Genomic DNA, 23,799 nt, shown 5'->3' with positions numbered 1-23,799 from the left:
GAAAATAAACAGGGTGTGATTTCAGTTTGTTTATTAGGTCCTGCCCTCCACCGTAGGAAACATCTCATCTTGCTTATCCCCTAAGCAGCTTTCTCTTCTCGCTTCAGTATCCTTTCCAGGCCTTTGGCTGTGTAAACAGAAATTCAAGTTGTTCTAGTTAACTTGGGGGAAACCTCTGAGTGGCATTTCTTTATCTGGGCTCCGGCCCCATGTTCTTGTTTTAAAGACATCTGCTGCACAGAAGGGAGGCTGGCACTGGTGTTTCCAGAGATTATTAGCAGGTGCCTTTTGCCTCTTATTTCTGCCCAGGAGGCCAGCCCTGACCGTGTACCCTCTAATGAGGGAGGAACGACCCTCTATAGCAGGATTACATTTCAGCGACAAAATGCGATCAGACCTGAAGTCAGTCTGCAGACCCACCCGGAGGCTGCTGGTGGAGTGTTCCTGACAGCTCTTGGGCTGTGACAGGATGAACCACCTCCTGTAGGTGCAGAAACTCCTCTGGTGCAGAAATTGGCCATGCTGGGCTTCTACCTCAAAGTTTTCTTAGCCTATGTAAGAGTCAGTCTTTATACTCTTTATCAAGTTGGAAATGGAATGTTTCCTTGAACTTCTATCCATGAAGTGCTTAATCAACCCATAACAGATGCTTAATACAAAGATTAATAAGTTCTATGACTGAGAAAGTCCATCCTCTTTGCATGAAGTAGGAATCAGCCAGAAGTTACTATGCTTATCAGTTTGGTGAGATTTCTCTTGGTGGAACTCAGGGAAGTTTATAATTTCTCTTATTAGCTTGGAACCCTGTGTCATCACCTGTTCTTTCCAGTATGTTGAAGAAACGTAAAAGGCTCTTTTCGCCTTTATAAAGAGACCTGGACTCCTGTCCCAGAAATAGAAGAAAATAAAGCAAAAATGGGACTTTCAAGAAAAGTCTTAAAACTGTGGTCAGATCTGCCTTTACAGCAGTTAAGACATTGTAGAGTTTGGGGTTTCTGAGCACAGGCCACCTGTTCTCCTTCTGGCCCTGCCATAAACCTTTCTCTGCTAAAAAAAAAAAAAAAGAAAGAAAAGACATTATATGGAAGTAAGAGTCAGCCTACATGGCAACATTTGTCTCAGTTTTTTCTTTTTATATAAGTGAATTAAGAGCAGATGTTTTATTTATTAGAAGCTAAAAGTTGTAAGATAAAGTATGCAATTTTTGAGGTTAATAAAGTCTTTTTTGCATTTTTAGGCAAAAAACTCTAAACATTTGCTGATAAAATGACTGTGTATTAGATCTCTGCCTCACTGAAATTGCCTAGGCCACCTGCGTCTGTTTTTAGTAAGACTTCAGTTGAGTTCCGCTTTTATATTCTTTTCCAGTCTGTGGAGGTCCAGCGAGCCAGCACGTTCAAAATCAGTCGTCCTCTTCTATGTCTGCAAATCTCTGTCCACTTCTTAGTGACCTGCTTGCTTATTTGCTCAGATTCCTTCTTCATTCTGATTTCTGTTTGTCTCCACTTTATGTAAAAAAAAGTAAAAGCTGGTTTCTCAAACAGGAGGCACCCACGTTCCATTGATCCTCGATCGTGGAGTTTGTGCCCTGAATGTGCCCAACTTGGGATATAAAAATACAGAGGATATCACGAGGCCAGGGATCACAGTGTCTTGTCAGCTAAGAGGAAATAAAGTATAAGGTAACAGTAGCATCTCATTCCTTTGTGGGAGTTAGAGAGTATTTGTAATGCATTGTTACAGTCATAAGCCAAAATTTTAAAAAGCACTTCCTCTATACTTACCCAAGTCAGCCGTGTCAGTGGAAACACTTGGCTGCCTTTCTCACTCTCTCTTCTAAGTCTTGTGTTACCCATAGTGTACCTGGTACCTTTCTCCACCTGCCTAAATGACTGCACGAAAGTTTTCTTTAAAATCTCTCGAACCTCAAACTTAAACTGATTTGAAGTATAATATTACTAGCAGGGCCTGCAGTTTGCACAATTTTTTTCAAATCATTTGGCACATCTGTTTTGAACTGAAATCACACAGAGCTGAGGAGATCCTCTGGATCCAGGAGCATCTCCCCAAGGGCAGAGACCCCCACCTGCCTTGTGCACCACTGCACCCCCAGTGTTTAGAATGGTGGTCTCTACAGCAATGTGCAGAGAGAACGAGCACCCACTGCACAACTGCGCTGGATTGTTTTGCAGTGGGACTTACTCTGAGAGTAAGAGCTGCATTTACTTTCTTGGCCACGAGCATCCCAGAGTAAATGACTTTCCAGGTCTCTAAATAGTACGTTGGAGATTTGGAAGGACTGATGCAATTTCTAAAGTTGCCGAACTTCCTCCCTGGAAGCTACTCCCACACCAAGACGCTGACTTCATGGCCATCACAACCAAGAGTTAGAACCTGAACTATCTATGCAGGAACATTGTCTCCTGGTAGAAGCGGAAAAGTCCAACTGTAATGTAGATTCTAGTGGATTTTAGGTTTTAAAACCTTTCACAGAGCAAAGAGGGTGGGGAATCTGGAAATGCCTTCTTTTCATCATGGTGAGATTCAGAGCAAGGCCTGAGCTACTACATCAGTGACTCCTGAAATAATTGGATTTTTATAGAGGAAGAAAACGACATGATTCTAGTATCCGGGTTTTACTGTTAATTAGCTTTATGGTGTAATTAGTAAAATAGCTCAAGAGTAAAAGCAAAGTCCAACTTTTAACAGCCTGGTAAGCCTCTTCTTATCTTAAAAAGAAGTAAGATAGCGAGGTTCAGACAGGTGGAGAGGTCAGCTCGAAAGGAGTTAACATTTCAAGGCCTTGCCACTTCTTCCTCAGCCCTTTCAGATAACCAGAATTGAGGAAAAGGAAAAAAAGGAAAAACCACGCTGAGTTTTCCAAACTCTATCACTGAAAGAGATCACATATTTTTATTGTAGTCAAACATGGTGCAAGATAATATTGCTTCTTTTTGAATCCAAAAATATAAGACATATGTCTGAGCGCTGCAGGAGTTAAATGGCTGGCCTGCCTGAGGAGCTATGGGCATGAGTGCTCCAGGCCCTTGACACACGATGCTGAGAATGACGCAGCAGTAAACCTCCATCCTTTAGCAGGGAGGGACTTTGTTTCTGATAGAGGCCAAAAGTCATTTCAAGCCGATCTGATGGATAAGATAGAGGCCAGAGCTGTGGGAACCAAATACCAAAGCTGATCTAAACCCAGGAGTGGCCATAAAATAGTGACCGTCTTCCTTGCCTGTTTCAAAATTTGGCTCTGGATGTCATTGCAAAAGGAAAATTCCAAAGCCGTGTGAAGCAGGGGCAATATCGCCAGAGTACGTTTATAGCCCTCAACAATGACTGTGTAGAAAGGGATCACATGTGTTTGGGTATGTAACTCCGGATGTGTTTGTTTTAAAAATGAACCTTCTTATATTAGTGTCATACTTCATATTTTCCTTGGAACATTCTTCTCGAATCCTCTTCCTTGAGAAGAGAGAGGAGTGTTAAACAGAAATCTGCCTGAGAAGAACCACAAGTCCTCAATAACCACTATATCTCCATTCCTTGGTAGGATTGTGCAGATGTCTGATGCAGTCGGTTGAAGGGTAATCTGCCTCTGAAGGCAAAGACCTTGAGCCCCAACAAATGTAAGGGGTAGGAAGTCTAAGCACCCATTCTCCAGAGTCAGTGAGGAGTAACCACTTTTGTTTGTGTGGCCCAGATCCTTACCCAGGAACATGGAGCTCTCTGAGGTTATCCCACTGGGGACGAGGCAGGCACAGTGTGCGGGGACTGTGGAGGTGTGTGTGGTTTCCGTCCTGGCCCTGCCACTTCCTAGCCATGCGTTTTGGGCAAGTTACTTACTCTCCCTGTGCCTTGGTTTTCTGTGGAATTCAAATAACACCCTGTTCCATTGGCCTGTGGAGAGCATGTGGAATTGACTTGTGAAAAATGCTTGGTTAGGGCGGTCCAGTGGTTAAGACTCTGCTGTCACTGCCGAGGGTCCGGATTCAATCCCTGGTCGGGGAACTAGGATCCCACAAGCCATGTGGCACAGCCAAAAAAAGAAAAAGAAAAAAAAAATGCTTGGTTAGCACCATGCCCAGTACATAGTAGGCAGTCAGTAAGTGGAAGTTATGATTATCATTAGGTATTGAAGAATAAACCTAATGTCACTGTCAGCATAAGCAACCAGTTGGAGTGATGAATACCACAGTCAGAATGAAATGGACAGCCCACTCGATAACCAAATATAAACTGTTGAGGTTACTTTTAGTTGGACAGTTCCCCCATCTCTATTTCTGCATCCCTCTTCAGCCTTAAACCTTAAAATGCTTTTATATGGATTTTCAATTAGACTATGCTGTTTTCCCCCCAAAACTACAATGACTTCATTAGTTTATTATTTAGAACTGCAAATTGGGTAGATTAGCCAGAATGTCTCCCTGTAAACCAAGTCATTTCTAAAATTTTCTGACAGAGCATTCTCAGATTGACCCAAATGTGCCATGGGAGGAAGTGGTCCATCCAGGAAAAGAAATGAGCGTGTAAGAAATAGGGGCACCGGCATTTGCAGCAACATGGATGCAACTAGAGATTATCATACTAAGTGAAGTCAGACAGAGAAACATAAATACCATATGATCTCACTTATATGTGGAATCTAAAATATGGCACAAATGAACCTATCTACAAAACAGAAACAGACTCACAGACATAGAGATCAGACTTGTGGTTGCCCAGGGGGGCAGGGGGGAGGGAGAGGGATGGACTGGGAGTTTGGGGTTGGTAGCTGCAAACTATCATATTTAGAATGGATAAACAACAAGGTCCTAATGTATAGCACAGGGAACTATATTCAATATCCTGTGATACACCATAACAGAAAAGAATATTAAAAAAGGATGTACAGGGCTTCCCTGGTGGTGCAGTGGTTAAGAATCCGCCTGCTAATGCAGGGGACACGGGTTCGAGCCCTAGTCCAGGAAGATCCCACATGCCGTGGAGCAACTAAGCCCATGTGCCACAACTACTGAGCCTGTGCTCTAGAGCCCACCAGCCACAACTACTGAGCCTGCGTGCCTAGAACCCATGCTCCGCAACGAGAAGCCACTGCAATGAGAAGCCCGTGCACCACAACGAAGGCCCAACACAGCCAAAAATAAATAAGTGAAATAAATTTTTTTAAAAAGGATGTATATATGTGTATAACTAAGTCGCTTTGCTGTACAGCAGAGATTGACACAACATTGTAAATCAATTATACTTCAGTTAAAAAAAAAAGAAATAGGGGCACCGGGATCCATCAGTCAACTGAAATTCACAACATACTTTCAGGCCTCTGTTTAGATCACTGGCTTTTCAGATGAAATTTGGTCAAAAGAAAAGATGTTTCTATAAAGCCTCATTAACTAGAATCTAAGTAATAAAATCTAATCTAGTCTAATCTGGGCCACATAGCAGCCACCCCAGAAAAAATTAGTCAAGGCTTTTACAAAAAGGAGTCCTCATTTATTTCACATGAAAATTCCACAGAGTGTGGTGACCAACCCATGTCTTAAATGTGGCTTTGTTTTAAAGCATGTTTGAAGAAACAAACTTGACTTATGAAATATATTGATACTGTGACTCAGACTAATCAGATGTGGAGATATCACGAAAACTGTTGCCAACTCTGAAATGGGGCTTGTCATGGATTGAAGTCCACATCCTCAAGCCAGCTGACCCTGACATAAAACGTCCAGTGCTAATTGTGGCTCAACCCTGGTCACACATTGGATCCAGCTTGGCCTCCACCTGAAAAAGCTGGATAGCCAAACAGTTGTCCACTGTTCCAGAGAGGCCCAGGCACTATTGAGGCCACATTAAGCGGGCTCTGTGTATTCCTGGGAGGGTAAGAAAGGGAGCTGTTAGGTAGAGCTCAAGGCAAAGAATGTGGGCTTTGCAGTCAGATGGAGCCAGGAGGAGATGCCGGCTCCACCGCCTACTGGCTTGGTTACATCAGGTTCCTTCCCCTCGCTGAACCTGAGTTTCCCCAAGAGTAGGATAGACAGCCCTACCTCAGAGAGTTGCCATGAGGCTGAACCATGTGAGGCTCTTGAGCACAGCGCCTGGGTACCATGGATGCTCAGCAGATGCTGGTTCTCTTCTTCGGTGCTTGGCCCTGGATCCTTCTTTCAGAACCATCCCTCTTGCCTCTACCACCTGCATCCTCTGACCTCCAGTCTGTAAGGAGATCAGCTGTGAGAGTGCTGATCATGCAGATCTGAGATCTTGCTGTGGTCCAGCTGAGCTCTGCACACGAGCCTAAACACTGGTTTTAGACTTCTGGGCAGACCTTGAGATACCTCATTCCTATAATCAGGTCCCTTTACAAGGTCTTTTTGGGGCCACTGGTCCCTTTTGCCCTCTGTGCCACCTCCAGCGAGAGACTCATTCTTTCGGCCCCTGCTTTCAACCAGCGATTGATTGGCATCTGCCTCTGTGCTCTACCCACCCCTTCCCCACCCCCCAGTTGTTTAAACCTGAAAAGATAGCTTCCTGATCTCAAGTCAGAGTTAATTCCGTTGAAAATGAAGTTGAAGGTGAGATGTTTCCACGGTAGTCTGATGAGGAGAGCTTGAATGGAATAGAGCTAACTTGGTAGAAGCACCTGGAAGTTGGGTCCATGGTGGTCAGCCCCTCTCTGGAGGGAAAGAGCTTCGTTATGGCCCCTGAATCTCCTGGGGCCCCACTGATCAGACTCCAGCTCCACAGCTGTGTGCAGAGTCTGCTGCAGTATCTCTGTGCGGCTCCCACTGAATGGGTTTCACTGTTTCTTTGTCATATTGCTGTACTCGATTGAACTCTTAATCTTCATTGAATTTAGAAAAAGATTTATTTTTGTAACAAAATCAAATGAGAAACTTCAATTTCATCTAATATGTCGTCGAAGTTCTTGGTTCAACCTACTGTCTCCAGGACATCCAGAGTAGTTACTCTCCCTCTTTTATCATTTTATAAATACTCTTTGGGACAGTGATCTCATACAATTACTGGATGAGTAGTTGCATAGACACTGCATTATGCTGTAGCTCAGCATTTGCTCTCTGGCATGTCTTCTGTGGTTTTATTTTCTTGCAGACCATTGAAATTCTTCAGAGTGGGTCAGTGGCATTCAGAAAGCACCACACCGCATGACCAGGTTCTTTAGAACCAGGCTCAGACTAAGCTTTTCTCTGTGTGTGTGTGTGGGGGGGGGGGGGATGGGAGGGGAGGTTGATTATGCATGCACATACCTGTTTGAAATCATCATTTTAATATTGTTGCCTTATCAAGAGTAACTCATATTCATTGCAAAAGAAAAGTTAAGAGAAAAATTCACCCTTGATTCTAAGTTACTGTTAACATTTTCGTTTCTTTCCAGACCGTTTTAAATTTTCCACTTTACATGGTTGAACTTATACGTGATGCATTTTAACAGCTGCATAATATTCTCTCCTATGATTGTATCGAGTCATTAAAATATCCCATATTGTTGGACACAGGTTTTTTTCCCCCAATATCTTGCTATTATAAATAATATTGTGATGAACATCTACATAAACAACTTACTTGAGGCCTTTTCTAATTATTTCCTTGGGATAGCTGACTAGAAATAGATTATTGGATCAAAGAAGTATAATGTTTTTAAGGATACATGAGGGATACTGCCAGTTTTGCCTGTTACCCCACATTCTCACCACTGGTGACTAAAATGTGTTCCCTTTTACCTTGTTGAGCCCCAAATCAGTTCTATCCTAGAGGCAACTTCATGGTCATGTTCACACAGAAAGGCTAAGAATTTGAAGGTCAACCGCTGCAGCTCTGATTGACCCATTGGAATATCTGGTTTGATAAGGCTTGACCAGGTCCTTGACAGGCTCACCAGCTGTTTATTTGTTAAAGCAGGAAAGTGACTCATATATTGGAATTACCTCTGCATCACCTCCCATTGCAAGAAACAGGGTTGTCCTTCACACCTCCACCCCCCTCACTGTCCATATCCTGACCGCTGTTTCTCAGTAATAGCTCTCAAACCTAGCCTTGCCTTTCCACCTCCACCTCTGCGTTAATCCAGGCCTGTAACACATCCCGGTGAACAGCGTCCCCGTCTTCCTAACCCTGTTTAGTCTTCCACATTGTCATATTCCAGAGTTCTCTTCTTGAACACAAAGCTGATAAGGCCCGTCCCCTCCACTGCAGGAAGGCTCTGAATGAATCTGTCACTGTTCTTCAAGGCCCTTTACGATCTGATCCCAACTTCATCTCCAGCCATCCTGCATGTGGCCCTCACACCTCTCACTGCCGTTCCAACATGGCAAACCGGTGGATGCACCACCGTCTACTTGCAGTGTCCTTCCTTCCAGCTTCTTTATCTTCTATTCATCCCTCCAAGTAAAACTAAAGCACTAAATCCTGGGTGAAGCCTCTCCCAGTTCCCCCAGCAGACAGGTGCTTCACCCTCCATGTTGTGTTGTCCAACTCCACATTGAATTCACAGCACTGTGGCTGCTGCGTGGTACCTGGTGAGAGTCCTGGTCGCCAGCCTGTCTCTACCATTTCTGCTCAGTCCTCTGGGTCAGGGTCCTGGTCCTGCCTTTTTTCCCACTGATGATAAAAGTTTGTAGAGTAAGTGAATGAATGTCTTTATAATGTTTAACACATAATTACTATTTTTAATACCTTAATTTTATAGTTTTAACTTCACAAATATTAGCATTGATTTAATATCTTAAGATGTAATAAGTGTTTTTGCCTAGATCTTAAGAAGATACAGACCAGTGCTTGGCCTTGACTTGAATTTCTTTTATTACGAAGTCCTCATCCTTTTTTTTTTTTTTTTTTTTTTTTTACTTTTATTTTTGTGGTTTGGGGGAAATTTGACAAATATACCCTCTTTCCTGGCAAAGGAAATTTTTATCTCCTTTTATAAAATAAATTTATTTATTTTATTTATTTTTGGCTGTGTTGGGTCTTCGTTGCTGCACATGGGCTTTCTCTAGTTGCGGTGAGAGGGGGCTACTCTTCGTTGCGGTGTGTGGGCTTCTTATTGCAGTGGCTTCTCTTTGTTGTGGAGCACGGGCTCTAGGCGCGCGGGCTTCAGTAGTTGCAGCACATGGGCTCAGCAGTTGTGTCTCGCGGGCTCTAGAGCGCAGGCTCAGTAGTTGTGGCGCACGGGCTTAGTTGCATATGGGATCTTCCCGGACCAGGGCTTGAACCCGTGTCCCCTGCATTTGCAGGTGGATTCTTAGCCACTGCACCACCAGGGAAGCCCCCTCATCCTTTCTGTGCCTCTTTCTCATTCCCTTCCTCCTCTTCTCTAAGAAGAGAACTGGCAAAATGCCTGTGGGAGGAAAAGCACAGGAGAAGGTGATGGACAAGATAGGGTGGGGAGTGTAACCTTCTCTTCTCCCAGGTCCTTGCACAGTAATACGTTACTCAAATTTTATGCTGTGACATTGGTCCATCATATGAGCTGTTACAAGGTTTATGTGAAATATAATCAGTAGTACTGCCTTATGAAGAAATTGTTTTCTTTCATAAAGAATTCTCTGCATAATAGACTCTAGATTTGATGGCAAATCTAATGTCCTCAATGACGTGTTGGCTCAAGGTCAGTATATGACTTGAATTAAGTTCACTATATGATTCTACTCATCCATTTGACATGTACATTTTGGGTATCTTAATGAAGTCACCTCCTCTAAGGATTTCAGATTAGCAAAAGCTTCTACCATGAGTTTGGTGTGAAAGCCTCCAAGTGAGTTTTAAGGTTAACATTCAGTGCACCAGAACCCTTTCTGTGGAACACTCACAAATACAGTGAAGTACATTTTTAAATAGACAATGAAAAAGAATTTCTGCTTACAACTAGAACTTTCTGTGATGGCTTAATATCCCTTGCTGAACATCAAGCAACAGTAATGAGAGAAATAATGAAAATGCATTGGGAAACATTATGCATTTTAACACTAGACATAGAGTCCTTTCCATGCTTACTTATAACACTCCACGATGGACCAAGACATACCTTTGGAAACACAAAATCCTATAGTCATAGGACATTATTAGTGCCATTTAGTCAGGGGCATATGCTTGAGTAATTGGTAAGAAGAGAATGTGGATTCCAAAGACAGTTATTTCTGCCTCTGACCCTCCTCTGGAAAAGCTCAACAGGAAGCTTCATGTTAGGTCTTTACAGAGTGGTTCCAGCCGCCCGGGAGCGCTTGGCTGCAGAGGCTGGGGTCCTGACGCCCTGCATGTAGATGTTCCTCATTGCCCCTCAGGCATTGTGGGTTCTGTCCTGTGTGCCTGGGCAGTGAATACTGCCCCTCTCAGAGCTTCCAGGGTGCCTTCCAGGGAGAAGACACCACTTCTTTCCTAAGGAACTTTCCTTCCAGATGCCTTTATCGTTTTTCATTTACTAGTGACCAGTGGTGAATGGAGCTGCCCGTAGAATCTGAGCATAAAATTTCCCCAGCTTTGTAGGAGTCATCCAGTTATCGGCCTGGCCAGTGACAGGGAGGGGCTGCCCCACCCCCATCCTGTGTTTCTCCGTTGATTGGCCCCATCGCTGCTTTGCTGGGCATTGGGGCCTCACTCTGAGCTGTAGAGGGAATGTGACCACTAGTAAGTTCAGAGAAACCAGGAGAAGGTGTTGAATCAAAGAGAAAGGAACTTTCAAGGAAAAGGTTGGGAGAGGGAAGATGTGAGGATGGTAGGAGAGAACGGAGAAAAAAGATAAGCAGAATGTGTTAAGCTGTAAATTCTTAAACATAAAAAATAGCTCTTAAAAATATATTGTTCTCGGGCTTCCCTGGTGGCACAGTGGTTGAGAGTCCGCCTGCCGATGCAGGGGACATGGGTTCGTGCCCCGGTTCGGGAAGATCCCACATGCCGCGGAGCAGCTGGGCCCGTGAGCCATGGCTGCTGAGCCTGCGCATCTGGAGCCTGTGCTTCGTAACGGGAGAGGCCACAACAGTGAGAGGTCCACGTACTGGGAAAAAAAAAAAAAAAAAAAAAAAAATATATATATATATATATATGTATATATATAGTTCTCAAGAAGCATAGTTTGCTGGGAAAAAAAATGGATTGAAATGAAGTGAGGTTGTTTTTGAAACAGGAATGTCCTCGTTACTGAGAGGGAGATCCATCCAGCATCCCTGAAAAATGAAGGAAATGGTTATCTCAATGCTGATTCCCTTCTGGGAGAGCACAGGCGGCCTGCCAGTTCCCTGCGACAGACCATTGTCATTCCTTATCATCGCCCTGCATCATTTACACAGAGATTAACTGGAGATGGGAATTTCTTCAGTTGTTTCTATAAGTATACTCAGCTGGATTTTTTCTTTCTTTCCATGGAACAGAACCTCTGATCCTGTCTCCCTACCTATTTGTATTTCAGTTTTAGTTTCTTCATGTGGTATGTTCAACGGCCATGCGATGATTAAGTTTGTATATTTTGCAATGACAGTCTAATGACTCTTGGCCAACGGGTATCATTCCCAGCTGGTTGTTATAGTTACCACCTGTGTCAGCCTCAGTGGCCCTTGATCAGGTTCAGGCCACAAGATGAGAGTTCAGAGGCTTCCGCTGAGCAGAGGAAAACAACAGTAGGGACTGGGGAGGCGGAAGTTTTACCCAATTCTGGGAATCCTAGAGCATGTTGCGATTGTGTAGAGCTTTTCCCCTTCATGTCTCAAGTATGATGAGAAATTGTGTTTGTCACATGGAGCGACTCCACCATGTGCCGTTCTTTTCACTAGAGGACACAATCCCAAAGAAGGTGGTGTGCCACTTCAGCGGGAAGGCCTACGCTGATGAGGAGCGCTGGGACATTGACAGCTGCACACACTGCTACTGCCTGCAGGGCCAGACCCTCTGCTCGACCGTCAGCTGCCCCCCGCTGCCCTGCGTCGAGCCCATCAACGTGGAAGGGAGCTGCTGCCCAATGTGCCCAGGTATCTAAGCCGCTGCCCTGCCACTTTTCAAGCTGTGATGTTGATTCAAAAGGAAGCTAGAACAGACTCAGAACCTCCCCCACCCATCCCTTAGCTCCTGTGGCCCAAAGAGAGACCTGGGGGGTAACTTGAGAGCCTGTGACCATCTAGGTGAGTGCCTGATTTTGGTTCCATGCCAGTATTGCTCTCTTCTGACTTGCATTCTCTAAACATAAGTGGTAGGCCTTATGGGTGTAACAGACCTGTGAATGACACCTGCCGTATCCGAGTAGCACAGTTTTAGTGCAGTGTTGGACGAGCCTAGCAGAAAAGGTCCATCATCGGACACAGTAGGGAATGCTGTTCTAAGGTGGATATCTTATCAGAACTAGAATGGAAGAGCTGCATTTAAATAAGAGTACGATGCTGGTCCAATCTTTCTTCGGTTCATCAGTTCCAGTAGTACCCAGGCCACCCCATGCAGCCTTCTCCCAAGCCCTCCCGTGAACTTCCCATCTCCTCCCACCTAGACCGGAGCCACGGAGCACGCCCCCAGCTGGCTGGTGCAGAATCACATGCCTGCGTCTGTCCCCACATTTCACCCTTCATGTCAGCTCAGTAATCCGCCTCCCAGTTTCACACCTAAGGCCCCCACAGCTGCCCAGATCCTCCCCCAGGCCTCCTCCTGGTTTCCATGTCTGTGTCTCCTGCCGAAACAGCTCCTTTGTTTTCTGCCCCTCGTTCCCAGTAATGCAGGACCTGAGCCCTCGGCAGGACAGCCTCTGGGCAGTGTTCCAGATCTAAAGCCCTGAACACACAGACTTCACAGGCAGTCCAGACCACACAGACCAAAGGGAGGGCTCACTCTAGGAGCCCAGAGAGGTCCTGAGCAAGTCAAGAGCCCCTCCACGTTCACCTTGATTCTGTGTTTTCTTGCGGCATTGTATTAGAGACTTGCTCCGTGTGGCACAGTGGGCTAGGAGTCAGGGCAACTTAGAAGGGCACCTACACCGTGCACTTGTAAAATGGGATAGCCAGTTAAACCCGAAGAGTTTCACTGAGCTCTGCATACATTTGCCTTTTGTTTAGCTGTTGTGCAAACTAGCCCTAATGGGCACTTCTAAAGATGTCCATTTATCCCCTAAAAAGGATGGGATATTCTGCTAGGTCAGGAGGCTGAGTCCTTTTCACATCTCTTATTGGGTGCTTTTCATAGTTTAGTCTCCTTGGCCTTGTTTAAGGTGTAAATTGAGAGTCACAAGTTCACTTCTGTGATGTCGTATCCCTCGTTGTCCACATAGGGAAAAAACAAATCCTTAAGTGTTTTGCATGAGAAGAATGAGGAAAAACATGTATTTCTCATTGGAGTTGCTTTATCTATTACATTTCACCTGTTTCACAAGTTTCATACCAGTTTTCCTAGTAATATGCTTTGAGCAGTTCAAATGGTGAAACTTGATCTTATTCAACCAAGATTCATTTCGTGCCTACCCTATGCAAGCACCGCTCGAGGCCCTGGGGAGACAAGGGTGAATCCACCAAGTCCCCGTCCACACAGCTGATGGTTTCGTAGGGAGAGACAGGCAGCACATAAGTAAACAGTAAATAGCGCACACGATGAGGATAAGGGTCACAGAGAAAACACATAGCGAGGCCGGGGTGGGGGAGGAGGGGCTAGGCAGAAGAGGAGACAGGATGTTCTGATAATCCGGGAATGCCTCACTGATTAGGTGACATTTATAAAGGGACCCAGAAGAGTGGCAGGAATCATGGGGTAGAGGCAGAATCTCTGCGGTATAGGCAGGACAAAAGCCCAGGGGGTGGGAACATGCCATGAACGTTCAAAGAGAAGCAGGGAGGTTGTGTGGATGTGACCCCGTGAGCAGGGAGGGTACCTAGAGGAAAGCAGAGAAGTAGCTGTGTGCCAAAACACGAGATCTCATGAGCGATTTTAGAATTTTATTAGGCAAGATAGAAACTCTGGAGGGTTTTGAGCAGAGGAGTGATGGGACGTGACTTGCAGGAGTGGAAGCAGAGAGGCCAGTGATGCAGGTGAGAGATGAGTGTGGCCTGGACCGGGGCAGTAGCTGTGGAGGTGGGAGAAATGGTTGGGTTCTGATTCTAGTGAAAGGGTAGAATCCATAGGATTTGAACGTGATGTGAGGAGTGAGAGGAAGAGAGATGCCAAGGATGACTATAATGTTTTTGACTAAAACACGAAGTTGCAGCTCTGGTGTAAAATCAGTTTGGTTTGGGGAGTTTTTAGTTTGAAATCTCCACTGGACATCTAAGTGGAGATAATGAATAGACAGTGAAACTGTCTGATCTGGAGTTCAGGAGAGAAATGGGAGATGGATCTATAAACTTTGACGTTGTCAGCCACAGGTGGTTTTTAAGCCTTGAGACCGGAAGAGGCCACTCAAGGAGTGGATATAGAGGAAAAGGGAGCCTGGGACTGAGCCCAGGAGCCCTCCAACTCTGGGATCTGGGCAGGTGGGGAGGGACTGGCAGAGGAAACAGAGAACGAGCCCCTGCCACACGGGAAGAAACTGAGAGAGCTATGACGTGGGAGCCACATGGAGAGAGGGTAGGAGGAGCGCTGTGGGGTGACATCAGGAGAGAAGCAGAGACTGACTGCTGTGCATTTAGCGTCATCCTAGTCGTCGTGATGAGAGCCATTTCCGTACAGTGGTGGCGGCAAAATCTACTTAGAGTGGTTTCTAGAGAGAAGGTGAGGGGGTGAACTGGAGACAGCCACACAGCCCAGCTACAGACCGAGAGTGCTAGGTTCACAGATAGGATTTTCCTGTGGAGTAGAGGGAGGTCTTGGGGGCTTTCACTGAAGGACTGAGCTAGACCTTGAAAGACAGGTGGGTTCTCTTAATTGGAGTGAAAGGGTCATCTGACCAAAGACCCTGAGACAGAAAGGTCAAGGCCAAATGCCCCTGGAATAGGGAGTTCTAGTAGCGGGAAAGGACAGAGAGGATGACTTTGGTCAAGATTTTTAGGGCCTTAACTGTCAATTGGAGAGGTAGATTTTGTCCTTTGTCCTTCGTGGCTCAGTTTTGAGCAGATGAAACACAAGATCATGGAGGTGCTTTGGGGAGCCACACAGTGATCTGTAGGAGGACTGAAGCCGGGAGAGACCAGAAGCCAGGACAGCTATGCCTTGCACTGTAGACGTCCCAGGTGGGTGATGATTAGGACCCAGATTCAGGTGATGGCGGCAGGAGTGGAGGGAACCACTCTCCTCTGTTGCGAGTTTAATGGAGGAAAGAGTGCAGGTTTCCCTAACGTCCTGCTCATAACTAGCGATTTCTCCAGTGACTTCTCAGTCAGCAGTTACTGTTGGGTTGGAATGTAATTTGTTAAGTCCCCCTTCTGCTTCTGATGTATTATTCATGGATCATTTCTCCATCTTATCTCAGCACATTTTGCAGTCAGGCGAGCTCTGCCACCTTACATTTGATTAAGCGTGGCCCGGCCCGCCAGGAAGCCTGGATTCCTGCCCCATTTTTCTCCTGGGCCCTCTGAAGTTTCAGGTTGCCGATTCTCACCTGGAAAACTCAAGCTGCTTGGCTTTGTCCCCTACGCACATCAGCTAACGTTCTGAACAGCCTCACCCTTACAAAGCACTTTCCCCCTCTGCCATGTTTGGATACAAGTACCAGACCTGTCAACTGACTTGCTGGTTAGTACTTGTCCCATTTTATAGAAAACAGGGTCAGAAAAGTTAAGTGAATTATCCAAAGCCATGCAGCTAGTTGGCAGAAGACCCAGGAGTCCCCAGTCCTAAGTTGACTTATGGTTCCATCTCCCAGAAAATGGTGTCCTCACCTTGTAAGCCCCAAGCACCCTGCCCCATATCCAGAAAAGGACATTTTAAGAAGGGTGGCTCTTACAGTGGGCCAGGTGCCTCTGACTGTAAAATACATCCCCAGTAAGTTGTCTTAGGTTCCTCTGAAGTTCAGGTCAAATCTGACCCCAGTTGTAATTCTTTAATTGTGACCAAGTGCCCGTGATCTATGCCACCTGGCCAGGTAAAGTTTTGTGTCACTCCCCTGGCCCTGTCATCCACAATGCCAGCAGCTTTATAAAGGACTCTTGTAGTAAATGCCGGAAGGGTTTTATTTTAGAGTTAGGGTTGAATGCAGTCTTTGGCCATGGCAGGCCTGGGCCTAGGCATGGAAACACAGCAGCACCCACACTTCTTTTTGTTTCTTCAAGCAGTTTTTTTGCTGAAAGATTTATCCTTTTTGACAAAACTGCTCAGAGGTGGCTTCCCTCTTAAGTTCACATCAAAAGGAAATGACCCTCTCCCCTTAGACTTGAGGGCTCTGAACTAGAGCTTTGAGTATTTTATGATAAAGGAGGAGGCGTGGGTAGATTTTAATCAGAGCCGAACTGAGTTTAGTGGAGCAAACCGGTCCAGAGGACAGGCCATGAGCTGCCAGACGGTGAGAAGTAACAACTCATCATGAGAGGCCCATGAGGGCAGGACTGGTCTTGCTCACAACTGTATCCCCCAAGCTTAGGCCAGTGCCTGCCACATAGGAAAATATTTGCTGAACAATGGTGACTAAGCAATCACTGAGTAAGACATCCTCCTCCATCCTCGGTAGACCCTTCCAACTCTCCCCTCTGTTGCCAAGGAGAGCCTCTCTAAGCACCTGTGGGAAGAGAACTCACACTGTCCAGTCTGTGTCGTCTGTAGGGTTTCTCTGAAATCTACCTGTTGGCAGGTATGAGGCACAGGAATCTCAGAGCTGCTTGCATGCCGCTGTCACTCAGGAAAGACCCCGAGCTGAACGGAACGGACCCCAGCCCTGGGAGTCTCCACAGAGGACGTCTTTGCCACTTAGCTGCTGACATTCACAGGTTTTCGGCATGGATCTCACGTTAGCCTTTTCTCCCGAGGCCTCAGAAGGCAGTGGCAGGTCAGCCCCTGTTGGGATAGGAAAGCTCAAGGCTGTGCGCCGGACCAGACAGGGCAGGGGCTCAGGGTGCCACGGCACTGAAAGGTGTCATGTAAACGTCAAGGGGGTTTTCTTCCGGAATTCCTCCAGGAAATTCGTATCACATATCGAGATGTCTCAGTGGGCGAGCTGAACACCATCCCTACACACACCCACCCCAGACCCACCCAGCCCGGACTTATTGAATCAGGACCTGTGAGTGTCAGTACATTTTATAAGCTCCTCAGGTGATTCAGATATGATAAAAGTTTGGAATCACTAGTTTATACTCAGAGCCCTGCTTCTGTGAATGAAAATGTTTTCAATAACTTCTCTTTGCTAGAGTTTTTAGAGACCTGTTGAACCTTTCAAAACTCTAAGAGTGTGTACTACTTGCCGTGTTTGAGGTCTTATAATTTAAGTAAGAAAAGCAAAAGACAAAGTGACTTTATTCTTGGGGGCAATAGGAAGACCTGGGCTTTGGACAGAACTGGGTTGGAAGCCCAGCTCTGCTGGTCCCTGGGTGCATAATCTTGGGCAATTTCTTAACATCTTAGCATTTATTTCCCTGGCAGGTGCTCGGTTAACTCACAGTGGAAGTTTAGCACATACTCTATTCTATATCACTCTTCCCTTCTCTCAGATTTATCCTTTTTAAAGCTCACTTCTTGAAAGGCTGGTAACTTTGGGATAGACAGTGATCACTGTGAGCAGAGGGGATTTTCTTTTAACTTTTATATAACGTATTTCATGTATTTTATTTTGGACTAAATTAGGCTGAATATTAGTGAGTATTCATATTACCAATGTTGGGTAACCTTATTATAAAAATCAGTTAATAATATGGCAGGCCCTGGCCACGACGTACGTGATTGAGGCTGACTTCTGTTGTTATATTTTGAAAACAGAGGTTCTTAAGAATTATTTCTTTTAAAAGTTGGCTAATTATTGTTAGCCAGATGAAGTAGGGATATACAAATATTTATGTAGGAACCAAGGAAAGCTTTGGATTTTCTCACTGGTCCCTTTAGAACTTGACTTCAAAAAAAAAAATCCTGATATTGGAGATTAATGAATATCATTCTTCTCAGTTTTGTTTCATGTTGTAGTATCTTGTTGACCAAAGTGTCTATATGATTGAGTTAGATAATATTAATGTTTACTCAAGATCAGTTTCCAATCTACATGGTTCCAGGAATAACACAGTAGACATTTAAGACTTAAATCGGGCAGCCCCTCATGAGGTCTGCCAACATCCATTCCCATTGAGGGGAAGGGAGTGGAGGGGAAATGAATAAAGAATGGAAGATGCTTTAACTTCTTCACTTCCTGTGACGTATTTCATATAAATGATTCAACACTCATTTATTAAAGAGCAAGTTAGTAAAGTATAATTTAACAGATGGAAAGTAAAAGAAATCCTTTCATTTCAGCCAGTGACCATCAGCTTGACCATCATCTGTAGAGCCAACAGCGTTTGTCATGAAAAAGCAGAGCTTCTGACCCAGGTGGAGGAGTAATCTTCTCCCATCTTTTAAAATCGTTATAGGACATGTTTCCCACCCCTACAAAGCTAGTAACTCTGTAGCATTAATGATGTCAGGGTGGAAACTGGATCTTTCGTGTCCCAGGACATGTTGTGTTGTATTGAATGCACCGTCCATTTGGATTGAGGAGACAAGTCAACAGTAAGGAGCCCCTCCATCATCTTATGAAAAATGTCCCCTTCTTTTAGAAATGTATGTTCCGGAACCAACTAATATACCCATTGAGAAGACAAATCATCATGGAGAGACTGACCTGGAGGTTCCCCTGTGGCCCACACCTAGTGAAAATGACATTATCCATATCCCCAGAGGTAAGTACCAACTCAGTTGAGATCTGTCTAGTCTTGTGTATGGTTTACTTTTTTCTTTTTTTTTCTAATTTTCAAAACTTCTTTTGGGTAACCTTTTAAAATACGTGCCCAAGTAAGTTCAAGTAACCACTCCAAGAAAGACCTGCTTGGCTGTAACATATTTAACAACCCAGGATGATGAAATAAGTCTGCAGGTAACTGGGTAAAATGCCTCTTTTCTGGTCCCACATGCTCAGAGGCTTAATGATGATGGAAAGAAATATGTCCCAGGTCATAAGAGGTTGGTATCTGGAATTTCTAAGCCATTTCTCCAATGTATGTGTGTGAATAAACTTTGTAAGCAGAGTAATAATAAATTACTCACTGGTCCCTGTGGATTCTGTACTAAGCATTTATGCATTAGGTGACCCTCTACTTCCAGGTAGTTTTCACTCCATGAGGAGTTCAGTTTGTTACTGTGTTGATTTTTCCACTCATCAGGCTTATTAGTCCATGTGTTGTTGGTTTTTTTCCCCTTTGCTCTGTCCTTTTAGTCGTGTGTAATAGAGATGTTATTCTGCCTCTAAGCTGCTAAGTGGTAAAGCAAGGCCAAGTTCCTGTCAGTCTTGCCTTCTCTCTAAAAGTAGTCCTCTTGATCAAAAGAGTATAAGCTTGCTCTTCGTCATGACTCAGTACTGCCTCCTGTCTACTCCAAGGACATTTTCAAAATCACTGTTAGACTGTTTTTATATTTCTTTTGGAAAAAGCAGTATTCATTGCTTGAGAGATTAATGGTCTGTTACTCTAGATATTGTATTATGCTTGGATCAAGCCAGACGACCAGAGCACCAGATTCCTGGACCCAAGTTTTGGCTCCTTATATAATTGCTGACTGAATGGTGCTTCAGCATTATGTTTACAGTCATTCAGTCAACAAATATGAGTGCCTACTCTTTGCCACATACTGATCTGGATGCTGAGCTTTAGTCATAAGAATAGCCATATTTATTATGTTACGTTGAGGACTCTGTATTACATAATATTTCTGTTACAAAGACCCTGAGGAGAAATTTCTTCATATATCAGTAGCAAGAAAATTTATGATTCTCCTAAGCAACTGATTTGTTTTCATCTTAAAGACATTGTGAATCTTATTGATGATGCTTACTTCCATTTTTGCTTTGGCTGCTAGGAAGCTTAAAGCTAATTTTACAGCCTGCTTTTTGCATCAAAGCAGAATTTAAGGACTAAATTTTGTAACAGATATCAACTGAAGCTTCATTTTCCTTTCCCCCAAATTTTCCTTAATCTACTTTTTAATCTTCTTATATGACATATATTCCTAAAAACACTTCCAATATCATTTGGAATGTGGGAAGGTGAAAATGCATTCTTTATTCATTGTGTTTTTAAAACCTGAATTCATCAAAAAAATGTTACTTTTACCTTTGGCATTAGAAACTACTCTTTTTTTTTGGCCGCACCTCACGGCTTCCAGGATCTTAGTTCCCTGGCCAGGGATGAAACCCGCACCCTCAGCAGTGAAAGTGCAGACGGAGTCCTAACTACTGGACCACCAGGGAACTCCCCGCTTTGGCATTTTTCTTGATGCTGATAAATATGTTCCCTTTTTTTTCCCCCTTCCTATGAAGTATTACCATCTACCTCTCTAAAATGACTGGGAAGGGTCTCTTCTTCTCGTCCCCCCACATACACATAGAAGGATATTAATAAAATCTGAGTTTTAAACTATAGACAGTATTAACATCACAAAGCTGTGCTACTTCATGAGCTGAGTTTCCAAAACAATTTAAAAGCAAGTCCTTTTTTTTTTTTTTTTTCTTTTTGCGGTATGGGGGCCTCTCACTGTTGTGGCCTCTCCCGTTGCGGAGCACAGGCTCCGGATGCGCAGGCCCAGCGGCCATGGCTCACAGGCCCAGCCGCTCCGCGGCATACGGGATCCTCCCAGACCGGGGCACGAACCCGTATCCCCTGCATCGGCAGGCGGACTCTCAACCACTGCGCCACCAGGGAGGCCCAAAAGCAAGTCCTTTTGATTGCGCATGTTCTGCATCTTTCGCTAACCTGGTCTTTGAGGCATTTAAAGACATCCTGACTACAGTGGTTTATTTGAAACAAAAGAAAAGAAAAATAAGGAAATCTTCAGAGAGTGCTCCTGATTGGTATCTATTTAAATTTGTTACCTCTGTCTGCAGTGTTCATTGCAAGAATGATGATTTAAAGGAACAAAAAGACAACCATTTATAAGAGCAGAATTAAACGTCCCTTGTACAATAACTAAGGCAGGAAAATGATCCAGTAGGTCCAGTGAGTTTTCAACAAGTTTATGAAAAGTACGGCATTTTTGCTTAGAGCTCAGTAAACCAGAATATTACCAAAAGACCAAGCTCTTGATTCTGGCTTGGTTTTTACGAGTACACTACTAATTAGTCTTATCTATTACACTACTAAGTAGAAGCATATACTTTGTCCTAGTCTCCTATTTGGGGTGCTAAGCTGATGTTTCTGCTTCAAAATCTTAGAAGACCATAAAGGTTATTAACATTAATCAAAATATTTTCAGTAGTCTAATTTTAGGCACTTTTTTAAAAAAATGGTTTTTAATTTATTTACTTATTTATTTTTGGTTGCATTGGGCCTTTGTTGCTATGCGCAGGCTTTCTCTAGTTGTGGCGAGCGGGGGCTCCTCATTGCAGTGGCTTCTCTTGTTGCAGATCACGGGCTCTAGGTGCGCAGGTTTCAGTAGTTGTGGCACACGGGCTCAGTAGTTGTGGCTTGCGGGCTCTGGAGCACAGGCTCAGTAGTTGTGGCACACAGCCTTAGTTGCTCCACGGCATGTGGGATCTTCCCGGACCAGGGCTTGAACCCGTGTCCCCTGCATTGGCAGGCGGGTTCTCAACCACTGCGCCACCTGGGAAGCCCTAGTCACTTTTTTTTAAAGTCTGCGTAAGAATTTTCTTATTTTCTTTACTAGGTCTTTTTCTTTACTAGAATCAGCATCATCTTGCCCAATTGCTAAAACTTCTCACCCTAATGTTTTCTTTTTTACATCCATCCCTAAGAGCTCTGCTCTCTCATAAGAGCTCTTTGGATCCACATTAGACTTTAATCATGTTTTAGCCTTAAAAAGTACTAGGGGGCCTCCCTGGTGGCGCAGTGGTTGAGAGTCCGCCTGCCGATGCAGGGGATACGGGTTCGTGCCCCGGTCTGGGAGGATCCCATATGCTGCGGAGCGGCTGGGCCCGTGAGCCATGGCCGCTGGGCCTGCGCATCCGGAGCCTGTGCTCCGCAGCGGGAGAGGCCACAACAGTGAGAGGCCCGCATACCGCCAAAAAGAAAAAAAAAAAAAAAAAAAAAAGTACTAGGAAGCAATAAAACCACGTTGCTGATCTCTATTTGCAGTGTAATTAAAATAATCCTTAAAAATCCTGGTTTAGGTAATAAATGCTTGTAATTTTTTTTTCTTCTAGACATGGGTCCCCTCCAGGTAGATTACAGAGATAATAACAGGCTGCACTCAGGAGAAGATTCTTCGCTGGACTCCATTGCCTCAGTTGTGGTTCCCATAATAATAGGCCTCTCTATTATAATAGCATTCCTGTTCATCAATCAGAAGAAACAGTGGATACCGCTGCTTTGCTGGTATCGAACACCAACTAAGGTATTGTACTGACAAAGTTTCAGCCTCTTAAACGATCAAACTAGGAAAGCTTGTATGCTTAGATTTCCTTAGTTGCTTGATATCTTCTCTATTAGCCAGTGAAGTGTTTACTTTGCTCTTCGTAGCTTCAAATGCACGTTAAGCTGTGGTGATCAAGATATATAGTATTTGCCCTGGGCTAGATGGCTGGATCAAGTCTCCGTCATCCATCAGTTAATGAATCCTGACCTTTCACAGATCCAATTTCCTGGATTTACTTTAAAGTTTCAAACAAGCAGATACCCCTGGATTGATTCCTAAGTGATTGTTGTTTATATTAGAAATTAAAACTTGGTCACTTGGTATTTCTCAATCATCTATCAACTTAGAATTGGGAGAGGAAGAAAAAAAATCACAAGGTTAGGGAGATAACACCCAGAAGAGGGCAAGAGGAGAGCTAAAAGATCATGACAATGTACAGAAGTCCAAAGGACAGGGAGATGTGTCAAAGGCAGGCAGAAAGGGGAAAGGTAGCAAACGATGAAGAGATTGTGTGAAATAATACCAGACAAGGTGGAGTGAGTCAGATTGCATACTGCAGGGGAAAGAATATGTGTCTGTTGTCAACACAAATGCATAGGGCCTCAATGTGCCTATTTTAAAAAGCAGGAAATAATTCATTTTCATGAAGGGAAATAAGTCATAATTCCTTTGAACACTAACTCTACCTTTTGCAGTTCGGTTTTTACTGAAGAAAAAAGATATACAACCTCAAGAATTGAAAACAGCCAATTTATCATACAGATAATAACACTTTCACGTAAAGTTTCTGTCAGATGGTTAGCCTACCTCTGATTTTCTTACAACAAATATGTAAATTGCCTCTGTGCTGGGCACATGCTGGGTCAGGATACAGGGCTGCACAAGACACAGTCCCTACCTGCAAAGCTGGGGAGAGAGCTGCTCACATCATAGTGTGTATGGCTGGATATAGACAGACCGGCCCAACCTGGGATGTTGATTTTTACAGCCTGATAAGAAATGGTCCGTTTATCTTAAAGTCTGCCTATCTGGTACGTTCCACTCATCTTTCAACCCTCTTAAGCACTAGTCTGTACTTCAAGGATTTGAAAATAATTGTCACTTCCGTATTCTCTCCGTTCCTTCATCCCCTCCGTCTGACATAACTTGTTGACATTCCACCTTAAACACAGTTTGTCAGTATCCTTCATAAGAGTATATAGTTGGCAGCACTTCCCTGGTGGTCCAGTGGTTAAGGCTCCACACTTCCACTGCAGGGGGCACAGGCTGGATCCCTGGTTGGGGAGCTAAGATACCACGTGCTATGCAGCACAGCCACCAAAACAAAGTATAGTTGGCACCAGAGTGTGACGT

The 23,799-nt window shown here is 44.4% G+C and overlaps 1 protein-coding gene across 3 annotated transcripts in view; it reads left to right on the top strand.

Moving 5' to 3' along the window:
* CRIM1 (cysteine rich transmembrane BMP regulator 1) overlaps nucleotides 1-23,799 on the top strand; it is a 207,038-nt gene that overhangs the window by 180,668 nt on the left and 2,571 nt on the right. For all 3 annotated transcript variants that reach the window (XM_081253960.1, XM_081253959.1, XM_081253958.1), the window contains 3 exons: nucleotides 11,778-11,972; nucleotides 18,642-18,764; nucleotides 22,235-22,425. In XM_081253960.1, coding sequence (XP_081110086.1) covers nucleotides 11,778-11,972; nucleotides 18,642-18,764; nucleotides 22,235-22,425 — 509 coding nt within the window. The remainder of the gene's footprint in view (nucleotides 1-11,777; nucleotides 11,973-18,641; nucleotides 18,765-22,234; nucleotides 22,426-23,799) is intronic.

This window comes from Mesoplodon bidens (genome assembly GCF_964165515.1).
Source record: "Mesoplodon bidens genome assembly, chromosome: 14".
Lineage (NCBI taxonomy): Eukaryota > Metazoa > Chordata > Mammalia > Artiodactyla > Ziphiidae > Mesoplodon > Mesoplodon bidens.
This window is presented reverse-complemented; position numbering and strand designations above follow the sequence as displayed.